Genomic DNA, 27,853 nt, shown 5'->3' on the forward strand with positions numbered 1-27,853 from the left:
GTCCGTGGGATCAGTACAAGGAGCTGGACATGACTGAGCAACTAAGCACAAGCAAGGCCGGCTCACCTCTGTGAGCCCCAGGTGGGTAGGGACTCTGGGACTCCGGGCCTCCCTGGGCACCCATTCTGCTGGTCCTCACTTGGCTGTCTCTTTGCTTTTCTGTGAGCAGGGTGCTGATGCACCCCCAGCCCTGCACTGCCCCCCCGGGCAGGAACCTGCTCCTCTCCTCCAAATGCCCTGAGTGCTTCCCGGTCTCCCTCATAAGCCACGGGGGGAGAAAGCTTAGCTCTTGTTCTCCCATCCTCCCCTGCCTGATCAGAAGCTTGACTGCCCTTCCCCCTCCTAGTGGAGGGCCAGACAGAGCACTGGAGGGGCTTGAGTAGTGGAACCCGAGAGAGCCCATAGCTGGCCTGGAACTTCACTTTTCTTCACCATTTAGACAGCACCCCAGGGAGCAAGATCCCACCCCCACGCCCAAGAAGGGCAATTAAGTTTGCCCTACTTTGAGGAACTCAGATATGGAAAAACCAACTCCATGATATTTCTTACACTCTTGACTCTTAGCCCTCCCATTATTGATTGTATTGTTTGAATAAGATCAAACGAGTATTTTAGAATGCTCTCCAGGATAGGCACTTTATATTGAAACAAGATGATCGGGATTCTGGGGAAGGGCTCTGGAAAAAGACTGTCTTTTCCTGATTCGATGGGGAACTGGAAGTTCAGGAAGAGTGATAAAGGCCAACAGTGCAAACAAGAAATGAAAGGCAACTTGGAACCCTGGGAAAAACAAAAAGCTGCCCAAGGAGAGAAATGTAACCTCTTAGTACTTACCTGGCCCAGTAGCCAATTCCTTCACAATCACAACAGGGTAATACGGCTCACAGCGTTTCAAGATTTAGAGTCAATCTACGAGTGAGTGAAGGTCACTAAGTCGTGTCTTTCATGTCTCTCTATAGATTGATCAAAAAGGCTCAATGGTGGTCGTGGGATATAAAGCTAACTTTGTAAATACAAAAGGACAGGTGACAGCTATCAGGAGATGGCTGAGCAAGGGCTAAGGATCTCCAAAGCCTGATCCTACATGGGGTCGGGGGCCTTGAGGAATGCTGTCTAGAATTGAAGGAAGGAGAATTCAGTCCTGGGACATGCCTCAGTCTGAGTCGCCTTGGGACAAAAAGCAGAAGTATAGAGTAGGGTTGGAGAAGGAAACGACAACCCACTCCAGGATTCTGGCCTGGAGAATCCCCTGGACAGAGGAGCCTGGCAGGCTACAGTCCATGGGGTTGCAAAGAGCTGGACACAACTGAGCGACTAAACCAGCACCACAGAGTAGGGTGTGATGTGTGAGTCAGCAAAATCCTCCTCCAGCAAAATCCTTCCGGTTAGACCAGAAGTTACCCAAGGCCTCATCTTTGAAGCCAGCCTCAGTTTCCTTTAGTGGGTCCACTGGCTGGCGTGCCTGGCCTCTCCCTCCCAGAAACCCGGCTGCTCCATCTCAGGACCAGCACGCCCTTTCTCTCTCCCTGTACATGGCCTCCCCTAGCAGACCCACTTCCTGCCATTTGTCGCTTGGACTGAGCCCACCTTCAAAGGTTGCCTGAGCACAGACTTCCTGAGCATTTGGGCTCTTTGATCCCCATATCCAAAGACAGAGCCCAACAGAGGCTGGGCAGGGCAGCAGTGGCCACAGGGGGACCGGTTAGCGGCAGGGGTGGCAAGCCATAAAATCCGCAGGGAACAAAGGCGGTGGCCAGCCTATGGATGTCCAGGCCCCTGGCGGGCAATCAGCCCAGTGGCTTGGAGAAGCTCCTTTTGGTTTGGAAATAAAGGGGAGGGGTGCCCTTGGGATTAAACGGTGGATAAAAACGCAGCTAAACACCCTGAAGTCTCTCAGAATTTCAGTGAAGCAGGCGGATCTCCACATCTGGCCACTGAGGCAGTCTGCAGAGGCCTCTAGGTCCACTGGGAGGACTTAGCCTCCCCACCCCCAATCACCACCTGGATCCAGGCAGCCAGGACGGGAGGTGAGAGTTGAGCCTTCCTCCTGCTCAGGGAGCTTCGGGAAGGCTAGGCACCAGGTCTGGGACCCACGACATGGTCTGGAATGAAGTGGGAGGTAGGGAGAAGCAGCCCCCACTGTTTTGACCAGGCCCTGCAAGGTCTCGCTGCGGTGGGAGGAAGCACGGGGTGGGGTGGGGCGGGAGGAGGCGCGGGGGTGGGGAGGGGCGGGAGGAGGCGCGGGGTGGGGAGGGGCGGGAGGAGGCGCGGGGGTGGGGCGGGAGGAGACTGTGCCTCGCTGCCTGTGTCACCTCTGGTGGAGACACGAGGCCCGTCTGACCTCAGATCCTTCTGACCTTGCTGCCTTCAGCCCTGGGCCAGTGTGCAGGCAGCCAGCCCCGGTGGGACAGATGACCCAGAGCAGGCGGGGAGAGAGAGGAGCAGGTGCCCGGGTTCACCGCAGAGCGGGTGCGAGTACCAGGGGCCGAGCTGAGTGGCCCTACTCCCCATCTGTGAGTGAGAGATCGTGGAGGGGCTGGACTCCAGGATTAGATCTACAGCAGGGAGTCCCCTACAGCTCAGGTGGTAGAGTCTGCCTGCAACGCAGGAGACCCAGGTTTGAGCCCTGGGTTGGGAAGATCCCCTGGAGGAGGGCGTGGTAGCCCACTCCAGGATTCTTGCCTGGAGAATCCCACGGACAGAGGAGCCTGGCGGGCTACAGTCCACGGGGTCGCAAGAGTCAGACACGACTGAGCGACTGACACTATACTACAGGGAGTTCACTGGGGTGGGGGCTGCGTGTCACACACACACACACACACACACACACACACACACGACAGGAGGGGGTCGGCAAAAGGCACACTGCGTGGGAAGAGGTGAGGGCGCCTTGGAGACAGAATAGTTCCTAAAGCAGAATTTCTAGGGTTCGTCTTAGAAAAAGCCCCTGATAATCTTTGTCTCTATTCAGGTTCCTATTCCTCTGTGCTCTATTAAAAATACAGAAATAAAAATAGGGACTTCCCTGGTGATCCAGTGGTTGGGAATCTGCTTCCATTGCAGGAGGCACAGGTTTGATCCTTGGTCCAGGAACTAAGTAAGCTCTCACACACCGTGCAGAAAATAAATAAACAAACCGAACTCAGGCTCCTATTTCTCTGTGCTATATTAAAAATATACAAAATAAAAATATACTTGCTTTATTTACCAATTTTCTAAAAGGCAAAAAAGTCATAAAAAGACACAAGCAGTCCAACAAACATATTGCACTGGGTGAAGAAAGTCTGGCTTGAGCATAAACAAACCACTTGTCCGGCAAGGCTTGACGTATTGTTACACAGACTCTGAGAGCTTATTTACATACCTTTTCAGGAATATATTAAAAAGAAGGCTCAGTTTAAAATTGAGAAGAAGTCTTGATAACACCCATGTAAGCACTCACACTAGAGAAAACAAGACTGGACGCGTGTTGGCACCATGTAAACGGTTTCACAAGCTGCTCGTACTGTCCACTTCTCAGCACACGCCGAAGCTACGCGGCACTTAATCAACGAACAGACATAAACAGTAAGATAATGCTGATGGTAAACATTCAGTAACAGGAGAGAACCTTTTGGCAGTTCAGGTAAAGTCAATGCAACCTTGACTGTCCCTTGATGATCTGACTCAGGCAAGAAGCAGTTTGTAGCATCTGATCTCCACACACACTCACGGACTACACCTCGCCTCGGGGATCTGAAGCTTTTGCTTTTACGTTTAAAAAAATAATTAAACTTTTTGCATTTATGAAAAGTAAGATTGATATTCAGGCATAAAATAATTTCACTATGAAAACCAACTGGATTACAAGGAGGCTTCACCTATTCTAGGAGCTGCTTCTCCATCAAAGGATGGGCAGAGGGGGAAAAGCTGCTTTCTTTGAAGTTGCTACAGACTCTGCAACTGTAAGTCAATCGTTTCTTCACGGGCAGCTTCTCATTCACTCCAGGGACCAGTATAACATTTTTTCTAAGCTATCTTTGGGATATACGATGCGATATGAGGTTTTGCAAAAAGGTGAGCAGTCTGGTCTCACTCTTTCCCGGGTGTCCTGTTTACCTGAAAGTGCCAGCGGCAGCAGGGGACGTCACCGCAGAGACCGGAAGCGGCATCAGTGAGCCAAGGCTCATGAAAAGGTGCGGGCGCCCTGGGAAACACACACTCGGCGCCCAGCTCAGCCAGGAGGAGTGGCTGGCTTGGCTGGGCCAGAGCTGACGCCTGGGAAGTGCCAACGATGGATCAACACGCGTTGAGTTCCAAACGTGGCGGTCACGGCCTGGCTAGGAGGGCCAAGTGCCAAGAAGGGGATGACCAGCAGCATGTTTTCACTGATACGTGGGCCATCCTGGTCTGAACAGGATGCACGGATGATGCAGCAACACCCAGAAGGGTGTGCGTCATGTTTCTAAGGATGTGTAATTTCCATGGTGGGGCTGGTCACAGGAACCTGTCGGCTTCTTTCATCTGGAGCGAGCAGTTCGACTTTACTCGCCCTGGACGTACACTCCGTCAGATGAAACGTTTGCTGCACTGCACTGGGAGCTGAAGCGGTGGGTTTGTCAAACTACATCATTTAATGCGAAACGTTTTGAAAAGGAGGTTTTTGAAAGAAAATAAGCAGAGGCTGTGATCTCCACTTGGTGGGTTTCAAAAACATCTAGTCTGACTAAATATTTCAGAGAAAAAGCTGCCCCCGGAGAGGACAGAATTTGATCTGATCCAAACACAAACACAAACGCTGGGCGAGCCCTGGACCACTGCTCCTCAGCGCGGAGTCCCTGGGACCCTCGGGCTGGTGGGCGCAGCCTGGGCCACGCCTGGGACAGGCCACGGGAGCCAGCAGACCTGGGACGGCCCGTCCGAGGACTCCTGGGGGCGCTCAGCTGCTTTCCCGACACAAAGAGGCAGGCAGTGTTTCTCGAGTTAGTGAAGGTCTCGTTCCCCTGTCCCCTTACACCCTATATTTGTATTTTATTCATAAATATAAATAGCATTTCTTTGCAAATGTCTCTATACTTTTAAATCACCCCTTCAGAAAACTATGGGTTTTTTTCTAAAACAAAAAAAGCCACGAAAGTATATCTGTCCGTCTCACCGGAGACACGCGCGAGAGCCTTCCCCCCCTCAGAGCACCTGCAAGCGGACGTCACTGGCGGTGCTGCCGCCCTGGGGAAGTGGGTTGCGCCTGCCGTTCGTTTCTGGGCCTCGGGGGGGTCCACTCTCCTCCTCTTTGGTCTCTGTCACTTCGCTGAGCCCTGGTGTCGGGATGTCTTCCTCACATGACACACAGAGGTTGTCTTCTGCCTCGTTTTCACAGTAAACACATCCCTTAAGAGAAAAATGTAAATCGGTAGCAAAAATGAGATCTTTGGTACAAACAGTTCAGTCTGAATGAGGCGCAGGTGACCAGGTGTCTGCCGTGAGGCTGCTGGCAGGCGAGGAGGCGCCGCTGGGCTTTGGGACCCCCACTTGCTTCTTCCCAAGGGGTCCCCGATCCGAGTCCCCTGGGAACCTCATCTGAGAGGCAGCTTTGCACAGTGAGGCAGAGGGCATCAGCCAGAGGCCCTGCTCCCAGCTCTTCCTCCCCGTGTGACCTGGAGTGGCACTTACCTTCTCTGACCTCAGTTTTCTAATCTGTAAAATGGGACACCAACAAGCTACTGACTTATTTGTTCCTCCCCCTGTTGAACACCTATCTGTTAAGCATCTGTTGTGTTCCAGGCTCGTTCTAAGAACCGGGATTCATCAGTGAAGAGAGAGGAAAATCCATATCCCATTGGAGATCTCCTAGTAGCCGGAGGAGAGGTGCTCCAAGGTGTGTTATAAGACAGGAGGTGCTGGGCTGACGTGGAACAAGGCCCGTGTCGTTTTACAGTCGACGTTCAGAAAAGGCCGCCAACAGCAGCGGTAGTGGCTTTAAAATGCGCCCACAAGGTTTCTGACATTTCTTCCTCCAAAGGTGGAGGCCTGGACGCTGACATGCCTCTAACGAAGTGGAGCTGATGCAGGTGGTCACAGAACCCCAGCCTCCCGGCCCCATGCCCTTGGGGGAGGCTGGGATCTTGTCCCGAGGACACATAAGCAGTGCCATGGTCAGATCCACACGGCAAGAAGCAGAGGCCTCCTGCCAACAGCCAGTCCCCACGAGCATCATGGGAGGGACCCCCCTCGGAAGCAGATCCCCCAGCTCCGGTCCTGTCCCCAGAGGCAGGAGCCCAGCCATTATCTTGCCTCCACCCTTAGGAGAGGCTCCGAGCCAGAACCACCCAGCTAAGCGGCTCTTAAGTTCCAACCCAAAGAAACAGTAGAGAGAATAAACGGTTCTTATTCTAATCTACTAAGTTTGGGGGTTATTTGTTGTGCAGCAGTAAATCAACCGGGGCTTCCCTGGTCCCTCAGATGGTAAAGAAACTGCCTGCAATTCAGGAGACCCAGGTTCGATCTCTGGGTTGGGAAGAGCCCCTGGAGGAGGGCATGGCCACCCACTCCAGGATTCTTGCCTGGAAAATCCCATGGACAGAGGAGCTTGAAGGGCTACAGTCCATGGGGTCACAGAAGAGTCGGACACAAATGAGCGACATACACACACAGTGACGGTAGATCAATAACACACCTGTATGTAGAAAAGACAAGTAAGCCAGAGTGAGCCGTGTGTCAGTGTGAGGAGAGGGGAATCCCAAGCAGAGGGCAGGGCAGGTACAAAGGCCCTGGGGCAGGAGCCTCGTGATGGTCTTCAGGGAACAGCCAGAGAGGAGGGAACGCACGGGGACGGGGGTTGTGGGGAGGGGGCGACACAGTTTAACGGCTTCATGGCACTTTCCTCTGCCTGTGATCATGGGTTGGAGACCCCAGGAGGGGCGCAGGGCTGGGGAGCAGAAGGCAGCTGACAGTCCTGCTGAAGCAGCAGCTGGAGGCGATGGGGAGCGGCTGCTTTCCATCCCCCTGGAAGGTCAGGTTAGCGTGCCCTGCCGGTGGACTGGATGAGGGTATGAGAGGAGGGGAGTCCAGGCCCGTGGTCTGAACAAGTGGGGTGGTGCGGAGTTGCCCTGGAGCGGGCGGGAAGATGCTGTAAAGACCAATATTGCATAGGAACCTGGAATGTCAGGTCCATGAATCAAGGCAAATTGGAAGTGGTCAAACAAGAGATGGCAAGAGTGAATGTCAACATTCTAGGAATCAGCGAACTAAGATGGACTGGAATGGGTGAATTTAACTCAGATGACCATTATATCTACTACTGCGGGCAAGAATCCCTCAGAAGAAATGGAGTAGCCATCATGGTCAACAAAAGAGTCCAAAATGCAGTACTTGGATGCAATCTCAAAAATGACAGAATGATCTCTGTTCGTTTCCAAGGCAAACCATTCAATATCACAGTAATCCAAGTCTATGCCCAAACCAGTAATGCTGAAGCAGCTGAAGTTGAATGGTTCTATGAAGACCTATAAGACCTTTTAGAACTAACACCCAAAAAAGATGTCCTTTTCATTACAGGGGACTGGAATGCAAAAGTAGGAAGTCAAGAAACACCTGGAGTCACAGGCAAATTTGGCCTTGGAATACGGAATGAAGCAGGGCAATGACTAATAGAGTTTTGCCAAGAAAATGCACTGGTCATAGCAAACACCCTCTTCCAACAACACAAGAGAAGACTCTATACATGGACATCACCAGATGGTCAACACCGAAATCAGATTGATTATATTCTTTGCAGCCAAAGATGGAGAAGTTCTATACAGTCAGCAAAAACAAGACCAGGAGCTGACTGTGGCTCAGATCATGAACTCCTTATTGCCAAATTCAGACTTAAATTGAAGAAAGTAGGGAAAACCACTAGATCATTCAGGTATGACCTAAATCAAATCCCTTGTGATTATACAGTAGAAGTGAGAAATAGATTTAAGGGCCTAGATTTGATAGATAGAGTGCCTGATGAACTATGGACTGAGGTTCGTGACATTGTCCAGGAGACAGGGATCAAAACCATCCCCATGGAAAAGAAAGGCAAAAAAGCAAAATGGCTGTCTGGGGAGGCCTTACAAATAGCTGTGAAAAGAAGAGAAGCGAAAAGGAAAGGAGAAAAGGAAAGATATAAGCATCTGAATGCAGAGTCCCAAAGAATAGCAAGAAGAGATAAGAAAGCCTTCTTCATCAATCAATGCAAAGAAATAGAGGAAAACAACAGAATGGGAAAGACTAGGGATCTCTTCAAGAAGATCAGACATACCAAGGGAACATTTCATGCAAAGATGGGCTCGATAAAGGACAGAAATGGTATGGACCTAACAGAAGCAGAAGATATTAAGAAGAGGTGGCAAGAATACACAGAAGAACTGTACAAAAAAAATCTTCATGACCCAGATAATCATGATGGTGTGATCACTGACCTAGAGCCAGACATCCTGGAATGTGCAGTCAAGTGGGCCTTAGGAAGCATCACTACGAACAAAGCTAGTGGAGGTGATGGAATTCCAGTTGAGCTATTCCAAATCCTGAAAGATGATGCTGTGAAAGTGCTGCACTCAATATGCCAGCAAATCTGGAAAACTCAGCAGTGGCCACAGGACTGGAAAAGGTCAGTTTTCATTCCAATCCCAAAGGAAGGCAATGCCGAAGAATGCTCAAACTACCGCACAATTGCACTCATCTCACACGCTAGTAAAGTAATGCTCAAAATTCTCCAAGCCAGGCTTCAGCAATCTGTGAACTGTGAACTTCCTGATGTTCAAGCTGGTTTTAGAAAAGGCAGAGGAACCAGAGATCAAATTGCCAACATCCGCTGGATCATGGAAAAAGCAAGACAGTTCCAGAAAAACATCTATTTCTGCTTTATTGACTATGCCAAAGCCTTTGATTGTGTGGATCACAATAAACTGTGGAAAATTCTGAAAGAGATGGGAATACGAGACCATCTGACCTGCCTCGTGAGAAATCTGTATGCAGGTCAGGAAGCAACAGTTAGAACTGGACCTGGAACAACAGAGTGGTTCCAAATAGGAAAAGGAGTATGTCAAGGCTGTATATTGTCACCCTGCTTATTTAACTTATATGCAGAGTACATCATGAGAAACGCTGGACTGGAAGAAGCACAAGCTGGAATCAAGATTGCTGGGAGAAATATCAATAACCTCAGATATGCAGATGATACCACCCTTATGGCAGAAAGTGAAGAGGAACTAAAAAGCCTCTTGATGAAAGTGAAAGTGGAGAGTGAAAAAGCTGGCTTAAAGCTCAACGTTCAGAAAACGAAGATCATGGCATCTGGTCCCATCACTTCATGGGAAATAGATGGGGAAACAGTGGAAACAGTGTCAGACTTTATTTTTCTGGGCTCCAAAATCACTGCAGATGGTGACTGCAGCCATGAAATTAAAAGACGCTTACTCCTTGGAAGGAAAGTTATGACCAACCTAGATAGCATATTCAAAAGCAGAGACATTACCTTGCCAACAAAGGTTCGTCTGGTCAAGGCTATGGTTTTTCCTGTGGTCATGTATGGATGTGAGAGTTGGACTGTGAAGAAGGCTGAGTGCCGAAGAATTGATGCTTTTGAACTGTGGTGTTGGAGAAGACTCTTGAGAGTCCCTTGGACTGCAAGGAGATCCAAACAGTCCATTCTGAAGGAGATCAGTCCTGGGATTTCTTTGGAAGGAATGATGCTAAAGCTGAAACTCCAGTACTTTGGCCACCTCATGCGAAGAGGTGACTCATTGGAAAAGACTCTGATGCTGGGAGGGATTGGGGGCAGGAGGAGAAGGGGACGGCAGAGGATGAGATGGCTGGATGGCATCACTGACTCGATGGACGTGAGTCTGGGTGAAGTCCGGGAGCTGGTGATGGACAGGGAGGCCTGGTGTGCTGCGATTCATGGGGTTGCAAAGAGTCGGACACGACTGAGCGACTGAACTGAACTAACTGGGCGGGAAGAGTGGCTGGGCAGGTCGTCTCTGGGCAAACCCGGGAAGTTCCTCAGAGGTGGATGCTGGCAGGGCTTGGTGTGTAGATGCCGCTTCCCACGCGGAGGCGGGAGCTGACCATGCCAAGGCGGTGTGCGCTGAGAAGGCCGGGCACCCCGGAGCCTGGCTGTGTCCATACTGGGGAAGTGAGCAGGGGAAGGGAGCTGGGGTACAGAGACACCCTCAAGAAGGAACAGACAGAGCTGGGGGCAGCCGCTCAGAGTGCGAGGAGGGCTTGCTGTCCCCTGTTTCTTATGGTCTACATGGATGTTGAGGGTTTAGGATAGAAGAAGTGGTCTGTGTTCTAATTGTGAAGACAACTCAAAAGATTTTCAAATTTCAACATGTGCTTGAGATTAGACATTCTGGAGACATTTTTGGAAACAGCATTGAAAAGCCACTGGAAGGAAGTTCTTTGAAGGACATCTAACAGTGTCATGGGTTTTTTTTTTTTTTTTTCTTTTAATGCTCTTATTTAATCTTCAAAGTTTTAAACGTACAAAACAGATGCAGAGATAGTGCCGGGCGTTCTCATCACAGCGCCTCTGAACGCCTTGTCAGGAAGTCCTGTGTCCCAGAGCTTACCGCCACGTTGATGGCCGTGGGCACGCCGCCCAACCGCATCCATGGGTGGACGTCCTGCAGCTCCTGCTTCTGCACGTCCGTGAACCTGGGCTGGAGCCTCTGCAGCGCCTTCAGCTTCTCCCTGTCCTCCTGCAGGACTGTCTGTAAGTCTCTTTACAAAAGATTGAGAAACACGGAAGCTTTAGGATGCCTCAAGGGTTATCCCTTTTTAAAGTATATGCTCATTTTCTACCAACACGTCCAGTACTATTCACATAATTTTATTTTAATTGGTTAATTTATCCTAATGTAATTTTTTTTTTTTTTTTTTTTTTTTGCCACACTCCTCAGCATAGAGGATCTTCCCTGATGAGGGACGGAACCTGTGGCCCCTGCAGGCGAAGTGTGGGGTCTTCACCACTGGACCCCAGGGAAGTCCTACTCATACAATTTTAGATGATTTTGTTTAACTTTCCTTTCCACTTAAATTTCCCTATTTGAGGTAACAATCTCTCTAGTAAATAATCTGTAGTTTTTCTATGAAAACGATACACCAAGTTCTGGTTTTAATTTTAGTTTAGATCAGCCACAGGAGCTGGGGTACCTGCAGACACTTGTTTCTGCACCTGGGAGCTTCTCACCAGTGAGGTGGTGATCACCAGTAAGGTGGAGAGTAGACAAGCCCTCCCTGCCACCTGCTACCCTGGCCTGCCCTGGAGACGGAGCCCCAGGCTGGCCTGGCCCAGAGCCCTGGCTGTTCTGAGCCTCGGGGTTAATCACCCCCACCGAGGGGCACTGCACAGGGTCAGGGACCCTAATGGGTTCCCGGTTCCTTGCAGTGGTCAGAGCTGAGGCACAGACCAGGCTCCCTAAAGAGCAGCTGGTGGCCTGGGATAGTCACCCACCTTGACTCTTGGTTTCTGCATCTCTGAGACAGACAGACAGACAGACAGACACACACACACACACACCGCTGACCACACAGGGTTACTGGCAGCAGAGCAAAAGAGACGACATTGGCACAAGTGCTTTGTACACGGCAAGTGACAGCCTGGAGGGTCCCTGGAGCAGTGGTCCTGGAGGCCGGGAGCAGGGCCTCCACAGGGCTCCGTGCGGCTGGCCAGCCACCTGGAGGGGCCCCTTCTAGTGGTGCCCCCCACTCCGTCTGAGGTAAGGCTCGGGGAAGTCCTCTGGCCTCACAGTTAGGCGGGATCCGAGCCCAGCCTCCCACGGTCCCAGGAGGGGCGAGCGGTTACCGTGCAGGCATCTGGTAGGTCATCCTGACGCTGTCGTCCGTGTCGGCCGCCAGCAGCCAGACGGGGTCCTGCAGGACACACCTGAGCAGGCGCTCAGGCCCGCCCACCACCGCCTTCACTGCTGCTCCGGGGTTATTCTCCGAAGAGTCCGCGCTTCCGAAATACCTGCTGGTGTGACTCGTGTCGCTGCTGCCTTTAAAACACAGAGTGCCCAGGTCACGACCTCAAACTCAAGCGGGCCCTGTAAGGGGAGGGCAGCTACAGCGTGTGTCGGGGGATTGTCCCTTCTCTTTTCCCAACCGTCCAATTGTCTGGATGATAATTTAAAAATCATTTAAAGACCGGGTATCAGCAGGAACCATGGAGGTGACTCTCTGCTGGCAAGGCCAGGGGAGTCCAGGCGGGGCCCCCATCTAAGAGGCCGCGCTCTCCCCTCCCTGGCCTCCCAGGGGAAGGGGGCTCTGCCCAGGTGAGGGAAGCGGGGCACTTACAGCCTGGGGACATGTGTGTGTGTTGCTCCCGCAGGGCAGCCCTGGGCTACACTGCACCACCCTGGCCAGTACCGCCTAAGGCTACATGCCAGCGCCCGCCAGGGGAGCCACTCAGGACAGGTCAGCACTGCCTGCCCTCCCGGCACACGCGGGCAGCCCCAGGGACAGCCCAGCCAGGGACAGGGGTGCGGGGCTTGCTGCGCCCACCGACACGGGGAGTAACAGGTGACAGAGGGAACCGGGTCTGGCCACAGGGCAGGAGGAGGAGCCCCGTGGCGCATGTGAGGCTCCGAGGAGCCGCTCGGGGTGCAGCCGGAAGCCGCCCAGTCAGGACCCTGACACTGGGCCCTGAACGCGGCAGCCTGAGGCTCTGGGGTGACTGGCGCCCTCGGATGCAGAAGCCAAGGATACCCAGGTGTGTCACGTGGGGGTCTTCCAAACACACGTCAACTGCGCCCCCCATGCCACTCAGGTCTCCTGGCACCCCCACATACCTGGCCCACTTCCGGACGCATCGCAGCCCAGGGAACCTGAGCCCAGGGAACAGGAGGTGGCAGAGGCCTGGCTCCTGGAAAGTGAGGAGCCCGTGGCCGAGCAGAGGTCCCCGTGCAGCAGCAGGCGGAGCAGGCCGCTGGACGAGGACAGGGCGTCGCTGTTTGGGGCATCTGCTGGCTCCTTGCACTTGGGGGGACAGGGAGGGGACATCCAGTCAGGTCTCCACGCAAAGTGGGGCTGGGGGAGGGGACGGAGGCTCCTCAGACCGCTGGCCCCTCCTCCATGGGCCATGGGCACAGACTCTGGGGTTCCCGGAACCCAGCCCGCTTCTCAGAGGCGGAAAGGATGAGGTTTGATTAGATTCCATTTTGGGAGAGTTCCTTGAGAGATGGTGGCTCCTGGAGCCCCGGCTGGGATCCAAGCCTTATGCTTATTTCTCCACCGAGTGGACACAGAGGCAGGAGCATGCCTCGACAGCACCCGAAGGCGCCCCTCCCCGTGGCGGGCTCTGCCTCCTGCACCCCGAGAGCAGGGCCAGCCGGGGGCACCAGGGGCCCGGCCTGCGAGGGCCCAGTCTGCCAGTCCTTGGAACCAGACTGCAGGCCAGGCGGGCAGCAGAGGTGCTGGGGGGCCCTGTCCTCACCTCCTCTCCCAGAGCACAGGCGGGAGGGAGGCCATGTGGCCCCGTCTTGGACACAGGTGGTGGGTGGGAACCCATGTGGCCCCGCCTTGGACACAGGTGGGGGGTGGGAACCCAGGTGGCCCTGCCTTGGACACAGGTGGGGGGTGGGAACCCAGGTGGCCGTGCCTTGGACACAGGCGGGCGGGGGTGGGGGGTGGTGGGGGGGTGGGAACCCAGGTGGCCCCCCCTTGGACGCAGGCGGGGGTGGGAACCCAGGTGGCCCCGCCTTGGCAGGGGTGGGAACCCAGGTGGCCCCGCCTTGGCGGGGGTGGGAACCCAGGTGGCCCTGCCTTGGACGCAGGCGGGGTGGGGGGACGGCTGACGGACAGCCCTGCCTTGGCTCTCAGGACACAGCTGCGTTAGCTGGAAGTCACACTGCCGTTTCATGAACCAAGGAAGCGTACACGCCTGTGTCCTCAAGACCTGGGAGGACGGGCATTGGGAGCATGGATTCCCAGCTCCCTCCGGCTCTGGTCCTCCACCAGAGGCCCTCTGCTGCCAGCCCCCCTCTGAGGAGCCTCTGCTCTGGCGTTTAACCTGATGGCTCCATCCTCGAAGTATCCACCTAACACCCGGAGGCCCCTGACGATACGTTATAAAGTCCCTGTGGCCGTCTGGACACCGCATCTGCCGGCCATCTCTCTCTCTTCAGGTCCCAGGATGGTTAGAGTCACAGGTCTACTGTGACGGGGCCTTGGGAACGTGTTCACGTCTGGCACACGGATCTGTGTCCAAACTGAAGCGGTTTGGCAGAACCACGGTGTGGGGACCACCCGCGTCAGGCATGAGGGGGTGCATAGCCTGCCCAGGTACCCGAGTTTGCCACCTGCTTTAGACAAAGGGCATCAGGAGGTGCTTACAGTCGGAGGTGACTTGGGCTGCCAGTCCCAGGACGAGCCAGGCTTGCAGTCGGCGCCTGCACCCACGGTCCCCACAGCTCCTGTGGCCGCCGCGGTGCCCTCAGGGGCCTCCTCCAGCTGCATCAGGTTGAGCTGCAGTGGTGAGCTTCCGCGGGACTGGAAGAGCGCCGGGGAGGTCCTGTCTGGGGGCCCGGCGGCCGGGGGAGGGGTTCCTGGGGTGGCCACGCGCAACGCGGGCGGCCCCCGCTCTGCCGGGGCACACGGGCATGGCTGTTTGGGGGTTGAGGTCCGATCGGGGAAGAACTCAGGCTGTGAGGCAGGAGGCATCTCAGACACAAAGTTCAGCTGGCCTGGGAAGAAGGCTGGGGGCAAGGTTGGGGTCACTGGGGAGAAGGAGTAGCCGGGTAAGACCAACGCCATGACCGGGGCCAAGGGGCTGGTGAACGGTGGGGGATGGACCCTGAGCACCTGCTGGGCTTCCACGGGCACCGCGAGGTCGGTGTGGGCAGCCCCCGACCCTGTGGCCACGGTCCCTGGTGCGGTCACTATTCCCGGGGCTGGAAACAAGGGCAGGGAGTAGGCTGGCACCGGGCCAGGGAAGGGCATCGCTGGGCAGCTGGACTGTGACGCGTCCGACGGGGACCAGGCCGTGGTGTTCAGGCCAACCAGCAGGGGGCGCTGGGGCGCCAGCCCCCCAGACGCGCTGCTGCCAGAGGAGTCGCGAGGCTTGACGCGTTTGGACTTCAGTTTTCGGTTTTTTCCGGTTTTTTTCCAAGAGGAGTCTATTCCAGAGGTATTTCTTAGTCCGGGAGCAGCTAAAATAATAGGGACACAATGAGAGTTAAAATCCTTCAAGCTAGGCTTCAGCAGTACATGAACCAAGAATTTCCAAATATAAAAGCTGGGTTTAGAAAAGGCAGAGAAACCAGAAACCAAATTGCCAATGTTCTCTGGACCATAGAGAAGGCAAGCAAATTCCAGAAAAACATCCACTTCATTGACTATACTAAAACTTTTGACTGTGTGAATCACAACAAACTGGAAAATGCTTAAAGACTTTGGAATACCAGATCACCTGACCTGCCTCCTGAGAAACCTGTATGCAGGTCACGAAGCAACGGTCAGAACTGGACAGGGAACAATTGGACTGATTCCAAATTGGGAAGGAGTACCTCAAGGCTGTATGTTGTCACCCTGCTTATTTAACTTACATGCAGAATACATCATGCAAAATGTTGAGCTGGATGAATCACAAGCGGGAATCAAGATTGCCAGGAGAAATATCAACAACCTCAGATATGCAGATGACACCACAATTATGGCAGAAAGCAAAGAAGAACTAAAGATCCTCTTGATGAAAGTGAAAGATGAGAGTGAAAAGTGGGCTTAAAATTCAACATTCAGAAAACTAAGATCATGGCATCCGGTCCCATCACTTCATGGCAAATAGATGGGGAAACAGTGGAAACAGTGTCAGACTTTATTTTTTTGGACTCCAAAATCACTGCAGATGGTGACTGCAGCCATGAAATTAAAAGATTCTTGTTTCTTGGAAGAAAAGCTATGACCATCCTAGACAGCATATTAAAAAGCAGAGACATTACTTTGCCAACAAAGGTCAGTCTAGTCAAAGCAATGGTTTTTCCAGTAGTCATGTATGGATGTGAGAGTTGGACTATAAAGAAAGCTGAGTGTTGAAGAATTGATGCTTTTGAACTGTGGTGCTGGAGAAGACTCTTGAGAGTCCCTTGAACAGCAAGGAGATCCAAGCGGTCCATCTTAAAGGAGATCAGTCCTGAGTGTTCATTGGAAGGACTGATGCTGAAGCTGAAACTCCAATACTTTGGCCACCTGATGTGAAGAGCTGACTCATTTGAAAAGACCTTGATGCTGGGAACGATTGAAGGCAGGAGGAGAAGGGGACGACAGAGAATGAGATGGATGGATGGCATCACTGACTCAATGGAGATGAGGTTGGGTAAACTCTGGGAGTTGGTGATGGACAGGGAGGCCTGGCGTGCTGCAGTTCATGGGGTCGCAAAGAGACATGACTGAGGGACTGAAATGAACTGAAAGGGAGAACAACTGATCTCATCTAACCTCATATCTCAACTTTATAAGCTTTTAAAAAGAGATGTTTTTAAGAGATCACTTTTAAGAAGAGATGTTTCCTGGTTCATCTGCCAAAGGAGCCTGGGTCCACGCCTCTGAAGTCAAAGGGCCGAAGGCACACAGGTGTTCCTCTGACACAAGACCTGCTTAGAGGGGTCACCCTCAGGAGGCTGCAGGGACTCAACCTGTGGTGTGGGGGACACAGGGCATGTCCCCCCACCTCCCCTGGGCACTGGCTGGGACTGAGGGTGCTGTGGGCTGGGGGCGGGGTCACACCGAGCCTGGTGGGTGGGGCACAAGCAGTGGGAGGGACCCCAGGAACCTCAGGTTTTCTTCTAATGTCACAGAGGATAACTCGGGGGCTCTGGCAGCGGGTGTGTGGGGACGTCCCCTGCCAGCTGTGCCACATGCCAGAGCAGACGGGCTGGCCTGACGCTAATAGTCCAGTGGGTGGAGGTTCTGCCATCAGCCTGTCTGCCTCGTGTTCCTCCTGTAAGAGTCTGTTTCCCGCTGTGACTAGGAGCTGTAGTGCTGGGCTCCGGGGGCACCACCCCCGGGTCTGGGCGGGGCTGCTGGGGACAGCTGGGCGGCATGGGCACTGCACAAGCTGCTGGGCCAACGGGGCTGGAGGGCGCTGGGACTCTGCACCAAGCTGGGCTGGGGGGCGGTGGGGGCCCTGGCTCCTGATTTCCACAGAGGTTCCCTGCACGCCTTCAGTAACCCTGGGCCCAGGTAGGAAGGAGGAAAGGAGAGCGGGAATGGCATAATCTTCAAGGGCAGGGGCAGCCTCTCACTCCTGGGACACCTGTCTCGGCACATCTGCCCAGAGGCCAGGGGAGCTGGGCCCTCACAGTGTGGGCCCCTTGGGCTCATAGCTCTGATCCTTGTTTTGGGGCCTGGAGCCCAGGGGGGAGCTGGCATCTCCCACCAGCTTGGCCCTGACCACAGGGCCCAGGAAGGCGGTTGGGGGTTGGGAGCCCGGCTCCTGGACCAGATGAGGGGCGAGGAAGCCAGCCTGCTCCACCGCAGCCCCGTGTTGGCTCTTCACACCCGCCGTGCTCTGTCTGGCCCTGGAGTCTACACCCCAGTGGCAAGGCCAACCCGCCAGGAGGGTGTGCGTTCTGGGGAGAAAGGGCGCCCTTTCTTCCTGCAGCATCATCTGGGATCCCTGCTTCCTTAGGAGCCTGACGTCAGATGCTCCTTCCCTGGGTGGTGAATTCGCCCACCTGGTTCTCTGAGGGAGGGAAGGGGGCTGGGGTCACCCAGGCAGAGAATGCCTGGCAAGGCAGGAGGGCAGTCACGTGGCCCCGTGCTCCTCAGGGGGTGAGCTGGGCCTGCCACCGCTGTTGATAGCTCGGTTCCCTGGGGAACGCAGGTGACGTCCCCAAGAGTGTCACTGCTCAAGCTAACAGCATCTTACAAACGCATGTGTCCTGAACAGGGGGCGCTCACCATCTGAAAGCAGCATGGGCTGCGTTAAGAACTAAGTTAAAAACAACAACAACAACAAAGCCCACTTTTCGTTCAGACATCACCACTTACTTCTGTTGCTCAGGTGCCCCTTGGGCCTTTCTTGCAGATAATGATGGCAGCGAGACTGGAAAACGTGGAGTTTCCTGATTTCCCGAAACCGCAGCAGGAAGCTCTGTTCCTCCTTCTGGGTGTGGGCGGCCAGCACCTCCTTGGTGAGGCCCAGCTTCCGGAAGGCCTCCTGGTCCTGGCTGAGGCCGCAGGGCAGCGCGGGGCCCGCCGGGCACTCCAGAGACTCGGGCCCGCTTGCAGCAGCATCTCCCAGCGGCTCTGGAACAGCGGACGTGGTGCTCTCATTCACAGGGGCCCTGCTGCCCGAGGACAGCTGAGAAAACGCGCACCGCTCCCACAAAGGACAGAGTCTCCCACAGAAGACTCCCACACGACGCCCACAGCAGGGGCTGACGTTCGAGACGCGTCTGCTCAGCTTTCTGAGAAAGCTACCAAGCAAAGGCAACAAGCGGGGACATGCAGCCGCGTCACGTGGGGGCTCCGGAATCCGCCCTCTAACTGATCCGTTCTCTAACCTGGGGGCACCTGGGGTTTCAGCCTCTGACGCTGAAGACACTCCAGGCTGTCTTGGGCTTTCAGAGCACAGGACATGCCCGGCCCTGTCCTGGCCTAGGACCGTGGGCCCAACAGTGTGGTCAGCAGAACCGCGGGGGCAGGCAGGATGGGGCTGTGGGTCTGCGGGCCATCCTGAGGGGGGCCGGCACTGACCCTCTGACGTGGACTCTCCCCCTCATCACACCCTTCTTCCAAGGAAAGAACAAGTTCAGGCTGGTTGTCCTCTAGGTGTCTGAAGGACAGCTCAGCGTGTCGCCCTTGGCTGTCCTGTTTTGGCTCCTGTCCTCCAACAGGGGAAGGCCAGGCTCGCCACCCCACCCATGGCCGTCGAGAGGTCGGGGGGCCTCGTCCCTGGGGTTCTCTTGGCACCAAGCAAGGGGGAGTCCTGGCATCCCTGCTCGGTCCCAGGAAGCCCCTCCGTGTTGACACCTGAGTGGTCGCCTGTCCCGGGGGAGCTGGAGTGTGGCGGGGGCGGGGGCAAGCGTCACCACCTCACCCTACACGGCACGTGCCTGGACTTCCTGGACAGCCCCTTACTGGGCTACGTGGGTGTTCTGCACTCAGATACGCTTAGAGAGGATCCGGGGACGGGTGGCAACACCCCGCATCTCTACTGTGAGAGTCCGACCGCTCCCGCCGCCGCCCAGGACGGCGCGCGTACCGGGCTCGGGCGGCGGCCTCCTGTCGCCCACGTGGACGGCGGTGCTGCTGTAGCTGCCCCGGCTGCTGGGGGACACCGCGCTCTCGCTCTCCGCCTCGCCGGGCAGCGCCGGCCACGGCAGGCGTGCGCTCACATCCGTGCGGCTCCTCACTGGGCGGGGCGATGCTGCCTCTTTACAGGAGGAAAAAGGAAGCAGACACAAAACCGCGATAAAGGTGAGCTGCTGGGAGAAGAAGCACGGAGGCCGGCTGAGGGGGCACTCCAGGACCCGGGGGCTCAAGTCTGCACTCGCCCTGCCAGGGGATGCCGTGTCCTCAGGGGACGGCAGAGAAGAGGAGACTCTGAATGGGGACGATGGCACCCTGATACCCCGCGTCCTCCGGGAGGAGCCAGGCGCCTGGGCTCGGGGCCTCTGGCGGGGCCTGTGGGGAGCTGCCCCCAGCGGCCAGGGCCCCTCTGCTGAGGGCAGGCGAGCAGCTGGGCTCCCTCCGTGGGCTAGGGTAAGCTCCACCAGTCGCCCAGGCTTCCGTCAACCGTGGAGACCCTGCCTGTGGTCCTGGTGAGGACCACTGGCGATAACCGCACATCCAATCTCCTCTGACTCCTGGGGCCGCTGACATTCAGAGACCAGTCCTCCTCTGAGACGTCACGGAAATGGGCCCGCCCGATAACCCCCTGGCTTCCGGCAGCCCCGGGGGATCCTGTCCTCTAAGTCCAGAACCACCTCTACCTCCAGCTGGTAAGAAGGTTCTGAGCCATTTTGGTTATTTAAATCAACAGCTGACACCCCCACACGTGTCCCTGATGCCGCTCAGAACCCACAGTGGGAGGGAGAAGAGGCCCCGGGCTCTCAGATAAGGCCTGGTCCTGAGAGAGGGGATAAGTGGCCAGGCGGTCACAGCTCAAGCAGACGCAGTACCTGTGGCATGTGGCCCAGGGCCCGCGAGGGCCTGGCGTTTGTCGCTGGCCTGGGGCGCGGGGAGGCTCGCAGGGAACTCACACTTCCTCTTCAGGGTGGCCGCCTCGCTGCAGCTCTCCAGGTACCTGCGGGCAGGTCAGAAAGGGCTTCATGTAACCGAGAGCCCGACTGCGGGTGCCGCTGGCGGGGAGGGAGGCCAGAAGGGCCGCACCTGATGACACTGTCCAGGCAGCTGATCTGCTGGTAGGAGCCGGCTGGCGGGTCCCTGCAGGCCAGCTCCTCGGGAGGCGTGGCCTCGGGCAGGCTGGCCCCAGAGCTGTCCTTCTCCACAGCCGCAGCAGCTTTCATCGGAGTCGGAGAACCGCTCTGCATTTCTGGAGCAACGACAACATCGTTCTTTCCGTTAATATGTTTCCCCCAGTGCCCACTGTAAGGTTACAGAGCATTTTAATTCTACTGAAACATAAGGCCAGGTCTCAGCATGTGCCTCACAGATGCACAGACCCCGGGGCCAGCCTGGGAGTCAGGCCAACCCGCCGGGCCAGCGGAGGGAGCTCTCTCATCCCCGCTCGGTCTGGGCTGTCCACAGGTTCAGGGACTCAGCAGCGGGAAAGGCCAGTTCCTACTTGAACCCCTGAAGACCACATGAGCTTTGTGGTCCATCAACATTCCCGGCCTTGGAAGGGCCGGTCTCTTCCAATGTGACTTGCCACGTGGTGAGCGGGATCCGGCCGGGAGCAGAGCCGGCACCCCCGCCTCAGGCAGCGGGGCTGGACCGTCCACGGGACAGCTGGCAGCCCCCGGACAAGCGTCTGCTCACGTGACTCAGGGCCACTCTGCAGAGCGGGACCACGGGGTCGTGGGGCAGAGGCCCAGCTGGCCACACCTCGAGGGCCTCCAGGGGCAGGGCCCCCGGACAGGGGCTGTGGTGTGGACCCCAGGCCGAGCCCTGTGTCAGCACGGAAGCAAACAGCCCAACTTGAAGCGGAAATTCCCTGCGTTCAGAGTTCGAGTCACACCCGCCTCCCCGTCTCGCCACACTGAAGCCTTGCTAAGGAAATGCTGGATCATTTGGTACCTGAAGCAGGCTTGCTCTTTTGTTCTCCAGATTCATCAGGGTAATGACTTTTGCTTTTGGCCTTGTTACCATTTTTACAAGTTTCCTTGAAGAAAAACAAAAACAAATGAACACATTATTCACCCAGGAGACCCTGCAACCTGTGCCCTACAGGCTGAGAAAGAGAAAAGCCCAACCAACCCCAGCAACAGAGAAGCAAGTTCTATACAAGATCTGAGACCCAAACAAAGCAGATTTTACGATTCCGAAGAATTATAAGAAATAAAGTGAACGTTAGGCTACACTTTCTTCTTTCTAACCCTAATCCTTCGATTTGATCTTCACTTTTGTCTGAACATTAGTCTACTCTTTCTTCTTTCTAACCCTAATCCTACAGTTTGATCTTCACTTTTGTCTGGTTTGCCTGCTTTAACTAGTTCTCACCCAAACCTGTAGCCGCAGCTTGCAGCTGCTCCCACCCTTTCAAGGCTAGAGGGTGAGTCCCAGGTGAGCCAAGTTTAGAGCAGCCAGAAGCAGCTGAGGTCAGACAGGCTTGGCCCCAGAGAGGACTGGTCTCAGAGCGCACAGTCACGCGCGTCACAGGTGATGGGCAGAGGGGGGCCGCGGGCACGTACGGCTCTCCTCCGGCGGGGGTCCTCCTGGCCCGTGCTGTCGCTGGAGGAGGCCTGGCTCATGAGATGCTCATGGGACCCGTTGCTGCCCAGGCTCCCGTAGCCGCTGGAGCCGCTGTGGGGCACGGGCTGCGGAGACAGTGGCCGGAGGAGTCTCAGAGAGGCCAAGACCTGCTCTGCGGGGGTGGTCCTCGGTGGGCATCAGGTGGGGCCGGGCTTGGACCCAGGGTCGGGAGGTGGTGGGCTCCCCACTTCCAGCCATGGGGCCAGGCTTGGATCCCAGTCCCCAGGGAATCCATGGCTACGGGGTTCAGAGACAAAACAAGGTGCCTGACAGTACCCCCAGCCCCTGGGAACCGAGAAGCAGGAAGTCGTTCCCCCGGGCCCATGTGCTCACAGGAATTCTTCCTGAGGGCTGTGTCCCTAAGGACGGGAGGCTTCTCCAGTCCCCTGGGGCTAGCTCGGCTTCCAGAGCTGGAGGGACGCCCCCACCCGCCCCCATCCTCGGGGACCACACCCTCCAGCCGCTGGCCCAGGGCTGCGAGTTGTGGACACCAGCAGGAGGGTGCAGGGTGGTGCTGGAAACAGGAAAGGGGCCTGGGGAGTGGGGGCGGACCCCGGGCTGGGGGCGGCTCCGGGCTGTCTAGGGGGGCGGGGGGCAGCGCACGCACCTGCAGCAGCAGCCGGTGGATCTGCTCTGTGAGCTCCTGGACACCGGGCTGCGGGGCCTTTTCCTCCAGGCCCGGCGGGGCAGAGAACACGTCCTCGTTCAGAGGCCCCCTGTAGGGTTTCCATTCATCTCCGTGAGTTGGGCCCCTGCCTCTGCCTCCCTGCAGACCCCCTGGGCTGCCACCTGCATGCTCCCCACTCCCTCCTCCCACTCTCCGTCAACCTGGGGGAGGCCCCACCCTCTGGGGGCGGGTGCGAGGTGGGAGGTGGCCTGGGTCGGCCCCTCCCTGCTCCCCCGGCCCCGGCCCTGGGGGCACTCACAGCCTCACTCTGTGCCTCCCAATGATGAAGGAGATCTTCCTGCTCCAGGGATTGATGAAGCTGGACCAGCTGGTGTCCAGCGTGATGTACTCCCCGTTTCGGGCGCGGAACCGGAGAGGGGAGTAGTCGAAGGGTTGCCCCCCAGACTGCACAACTACGAGAGGGAGAAGAGAGTTCGGGATGTGAACAGATGCAGCTGGTGCTTGCAGTACAAGACACGTGGAGACGCACTTAATTTTGGAATCATTTGAAAACTCCAGAGACACCAATACCTCTTGAAAGCCACCGCTTTGAATCTTCTGTTTTGCTTTAGGCTGCACATGGGGCTGCCTGCAGCAGTGTCCTCGTGGATTTTAGGACACACATCCCTGCGAGCCTCACTGGTCTTTCCTCAGCGGGATACTCAGTGTCGCCTGTGTCTGTGGGCTTGTAGGACCTGGGTGGTCCACTCCCCTGGCTTGGGCCGACCACCCTACTCTCCCACCCGCCACCAGCTGAGCCGTCTCCCCTCTTCCTGCCTGCTGGTGCAGCCAACAGTCAAAACAGGACCCTGAGGACTCAAGCGGTGGGCTACTCTCAACCGCTAGGACTCAGGCAGGCGGTGGGACAGCCCTCACCTGCAGCCCCCCAGACCGGTCCTGGTGGGTGCTGACCTTGTGAAGACACCCCCAGACTGCACTAGCTTTGCCTGTGCCCCCCGGAAGGACTGCGAGGAGGGGACCTACTCTTCTTGTGGATGGCGAGCATCAGGGGCCTGTCGCTGGGGTGCAGCTGCACGAGCACGGGTGTCTCGATCAGGTCCTGGGGCAGGTAGCCCAGGAGAGGGACGGCCCTGCAAGGCAAGCAACACGGCCGCGCTCAGGATGCCGGCCAGAACACGGCCTCCAGGAGCGGCGGCCGGCCCATCATCTCCAGGAATGAGGCCGGCTCCCAACTCCCTGAAGACCAAATCTGGGTACCAGTGCTGATGAGGCAACAGTCAGGCTTTTCATTAATTAGCAAACCAAGGATGGAGCATCACTGAGGGTCTGAGACCAGAAGTCAGGCCCTACAGGGCCTGGCCCATCACAAGCTCAGTGCTTAGACCTGAGGCTGATTTCCTGAAAGAATCGATCATGATGACGTTTTTGTTTTCTTCTAAGAGCTTTTCCTTTTAGGGTGTCCTGAGTTTGGCCAGACATGGCCTGACACGGAATTTCTAAAGCAAGTTTGCCTGGACCAGGGCAGCCCTGCCCGTGGGCATCTCCCCAGCTCCAGGCGTCCTCCTCCTGCCCTACCTGTGGCCACCGTGTCTGGTCCCCAGGAGCCGCCGTCGCCGGCTGGGACCCTGCCCTGTGCCCATCAGGTCTTCCCTGGGTGCAGCTGTTTTGCTTTCTGGGCAACGTTTTACACTGGACTGTAGTCCCTCCTTCTGCCTCTGTGAGTCCCGTCCCCTCGAGTGTCCTGCCCCCTCTTGAGTCCAGCACCCTCTGGTGGCTCAGCTCCTGTTCCGAGTGGAATGTCTCCCTTCTCAGTCTCCCTTCTCAGCAGGCCGGTCTCCCTTGCATCCCAGCAGCTGTTTCTCAAGCTGACTTCTGCTCACATGGAGCAGCTTGTTCTTTCCTTAGAGCAAAGCCTCCCTGTTCTGTGTGGGGAGAACTTCCTCATGGGAGTTCTTTGATTTCCTCCTCCTTGCCTGGGGCACGTTCTGAGCCTGGTATTTTCCTTTGGACAGGATGTACAGCACGTCCTGGTCAAGGCCTAGCCAGAAGGGGAGGAGGAGAAAGCAGAGGAGGAGGGGAAAGGAGCGCTGGCCGGCCTGGGCTCCGTGGGCTGGACTGTCCGCTGGGCTTACTGAGCCAGGGTCTGCAGCCTCTTGGCCCACAGTGACCATCTCACCAGGCCTCCTGCACACAAATGACTGGACGCCTGGGGCAGCTGCAGGCAGGAGTGCTTAGGCTTTCGGAGGAATAAAAACTATCCTGGGCTTGTTTCACAAATGCAGCTCCCAGGCCCCAACCTCTAGGATCCTGTCCCCCAGGGCCAGATGGGGCCTGGAACCTGCACCTCGAAGCTGCAGGTGGCTGGTCATGCACACCTGAGCAGCCTGGGGCTGGGGAGGCTGATGGGCCTGGCTGCCAGAGAGCAGGCAGTGGGGGGTGGGGGGGTGGGCCTGACCCTGCACAGACACCCTGCAGAAAGCCAAGCGAGCTCCCTGTGGGTCTTCCCAGGAGACTTCTCCCAGAGCCCTGCTGGCAGCAGCAGCAGCAGTCTTTGTGTCTTCATGCCCGTGCCTGGGAGCTGAGGAAGTCACACAGGGACCCTGAGCCACGCCCGTGAACCCAGAGCCCTCAGAACAGTCGGTGCTCCCGACCCCAGCAGGGCCATGGGCACCAACTACAGCACCCTGGGTGGAGGACCCAGGCGGGGAGTGCGGGAGGGCTCTGGGCAGAGGTACGGTGGTGGCCGCTCCCCGCAGCGGCCCGTAGCAGGCAGGCTGGAGATGCACCTCTGCTGGGGCCCTGCCAAGGTGCCTTCAGCTTCAGTCCTGGCATTGGCTGCACCAGCCCTGAGGTGTGCGCCCGATTTCTGAACCAGGTTTAAACAAGGGTATGAAGACAGGCTCAACTAGAATGATGACCAGCTCCCCAGCATGTCTCATCTATGTAGCATCCATATCTTAGGAGGTTTTAGTGTGATTCCATAATTTCATTGTCTATGTATAGTTGAGTGTTTTCATTGATTATTACACGTAACGTGCAGCCTGAGCTTTAGCTAAATAGCTTCAACATCAAAATCACGAAAATTCATTGAGCTTTATTTAGTTATTAAGTAACTGCCAAGACAGTGATGAGACAGAAACTATCTGGGGCGGGGAACCTGCTGCTGTGAAGGGCACTCACTGACTCCAAGGCCAGGGGAGCGGGAGGGGAGAGCTGGCTGGGGGTGGTGAGGGGGACCAGTGCTGCCTGGCTTACCTTTGGTCCACGTCCTGGAACAGACAATTTGGCGAATGTGTGGTCGTAAAAATTCTCTTTTCAGGAGGGATTCTAGGGGCTGAAAGAAAAGAATTTTGCACAGACTTCTGATTCGAATGTGGTTATATTAGAACATAATTTGTGGCCGGGGAAGGGGAGGGCACCCACAGTCCAGTGAGCGACTCGGGACCCAGAGCCTCTGGCCGACAGGGGAGGAGGTGTGGAGGGGCTACAGTGAGACAGGTGGGTGGCGACCAAGTCTGGAGGGGGATGGGACTCTGCCTGAGGCTGGGAGAGGCGGGGGCTGGGAGCTCGCCTTACAGACAGGGATCTGAGCCTCAGGCGGAAGCCGGGGAGCAGGCTGGCCCCGCCTTACCTCCGTAGCCCGAGTGCACTCTCTCTGCCAGCAGCACGCAGCACAGCTGGCTCTCGGCGCCCTGCTGCTCGCGCACCTGGGCCAGGTAGGGCGTCATGCGGAACGGGTGGTAGTGGATCTTGCTCTCGTGGTTTTTGCCGACGCTGCAGAGGAGGGCAGGAGGAGAGGCCGGGGATTAGGGCAGAAGGACTCGTCCTCTGTTGCTGGTTACCTCTCCCCCGACAGCGGCTGCTGTGTCTCAGCGGTCCTCTACTTATTGCACAGATGTCCATGGAGCTGAGCCGGGCCCCTCATCCAGGCCGAGTCAGGCATGCTCCCTTGGTCTCTGATCTGTGCCTCCAGCCTGCAAGAGGGTCTGCGACCCAGCACCCTGCTCCTCTGTCCTTGCGCTCAGATGTCTGGGGACAGTGAGGGGACCATCAGACAGCCACTGGCCTGAGCAATGGGAGCGCTCAGGGGCCCTTCTCTGGGGCAGTTTGCATTTTAACTGGGGGAAGGGCTGCTGCTCCAGTGCGGGGGGTCCTAGCCCCAAATCCTGAGGGTACCCAACTCTGGCTGGGGTCACTCCTGACACTGCAGCCGGATGTTCAACAGGTCCCTTGATTCAGGGCCACAGACCTGTGGGCTCTCCCTGAGAAAACACACTCAGACCAAAGGCTACGCAAGCTTCTGGAGTCCTCACAGAACCTGGGGTTCATGTCTTTCCGAAGGGGGTGAGCTGGCCAATTTCCCAGGTGACGGACTATAAGTCTGGGCTGCCCAGGCTGATGTTCTTCACGAGGAGCAGGTCAGTCACCCCACTGTTGACCCATCTCTCCTAACTCCCCAGGCACATTTAAAATGCGGCTCGGGGCTTCCCTGGCAAGCCAGTGATTAGGACTTAGTGCTCGCACTGCCTGAGCCCAGGCTTGATCCCTGGGCGGGGAACTGAGGTCGCGCAAGCTGAGCAGCACGACCAAAAATGAAACAAAACAGAACGGCTTGGCCTATGGAAACGTGTCTTCACGCAGACTTTTCAGGACATTCGTGCCATGCAGCAGAGGTGCCCCTGCTGAGCCTCCACCCCAGAGAATGGGGCCTGGGCAGGCGGCGGGGCAAGGGCACTCCCGCACCTTCCCCACCTTCAGGAGCTGGGCTCACCTGACTCGGCAGAAGAAAGACTTCTCCTCCATGCATTCTTGAGAAAAAGAGTCTGAAAGAGAAAGTCCCCGTCACTCCGCCCATCACGTGCCCGACCCCGGAAGGTACTTTTATTTCCCAGGGATGAGGCTGCAGCAGGAGAACCGAAAGTCAGGGCGCAGAGCAGGTTTACCTGCCACCGAGCAGTCCTGACCGAGCTGAGGTCCAGTTCACAGGCGAGCACTCACGGAACCATGCCGTGCTACCAGCACGGCCACAAACAGACCAGCTAACGACAGATCTAGCTTTGGGAGGTGTACCCGCTCGTGGGCAGCGTGTTTACAAATAAACACCCAAGTATCTCAACCCAAGCATTTTTGGGGGGACTGCTGTTCTTGAGGTGCTAAGTCCAGTTGCAACCCCATGAACTGCAGCACGCCAGGCTTCCCTGTCCATCACCATCTCCCAAAGCTTGCTCAAACTCACATCCATTGAGTCAGCGATGCCATCCAACCATCTCATCCTCTGTCGTCCCCTTCTCCTCCCACCTTCAATCCTTCCCAGCATCAGGGTCTTTTCCAATGAGTCAG

The 27,853-nt window shown here is 56.4% G+C and overlaps 1 protein-coding gene across 2 annotated transcripts in view; it reads right to left on the reverse strand.

Annotated features, from left to right (window-relative positions):
- Positions 1–3,184: 3,184 nt before the first annotated feature.
- Positions 3,185–27,853, reverse strand: part of PER2 (period circadian regulator 2) — a 42,560-nt gene continuing 17,891 nt past the window's right edge. For both annotated transcript variants that reach the window (XM_044945365.2, XM_006066770.4), the window contains 17 exons: positions 27,285–27,336; positions 26,145–26,287; positions 25,769–25,847; positions 23,537–23,643; positions 22,812–22,965; positions 22,493–22,601; positions 21,825–21,950; positions 21,211–21,295; positions 20,344–20,506; positions 20,133–20,257; positions 19,214–19,384; positions 17,998–18,255; positions 14,344–15,158; positions 12,801–12,987; positions 11,816–12,008; positions 10,581–10,731; positions 3,185–5,367 (listed from right to left, as the gene is read on the reverse strand). In XM_044945365.2, the coding sequence (XP_044801300.2) occupies positions 5,164–5,367; positions 10,581–10,731; positions 11,816–12,008; positions 12,801–12,987; positions 14,344–15,158; positions 17,998–18,255; positions 19,214–19,384; positions 20,133–20,257; positions 20,344–20,506; positions 21,211–21,295; positions 21,825–21,950; positions 22,493–22,601; positions 22,812–22,965; positions 23,537–23,643; positions 25,769–25,847; positions 26,145–26,287; positions 27,285–27,336 (3,122 nt within the window). In that variant the 3' untranslated portion in view covers positions 3,185–5,163. The remainder of the gene's footprint in view (positions 5,368–10,580; positions 10,732–11,815; positions 12,009–12,800; positions 12,988–14,343; positions 15,159–17,997; positions 18,256–19,213; positions 19,385–20,132; positions 20,258–20,343; positions 20,507–21,210; positions 21,296–21,824; positions 21,951–22,492; positions 22,602–22,811; positions 22,966–23,536; positions 23,644–25,768; positions 25,848–26,144; positions 26,288–27,284; positions 27,337–27,853) is intronic.

The sequence above is a fragment of the Bubalus bubalis genome, chromosome 6 (genome assembly GCF_019923935.1).
Source record: "Bubalus bubalis isolate 160015118507 breed Murrah chromosome 6, NDDB_SH_1, whole genome shotgun sequence".
NCBI classification, from domain to species: domain Eukaryota; kingdom Metazoa; phylum Chordata; class Mammalia; order Artiodactyla; family Bovidae; genus Bubalus; species Bubalus bubalis.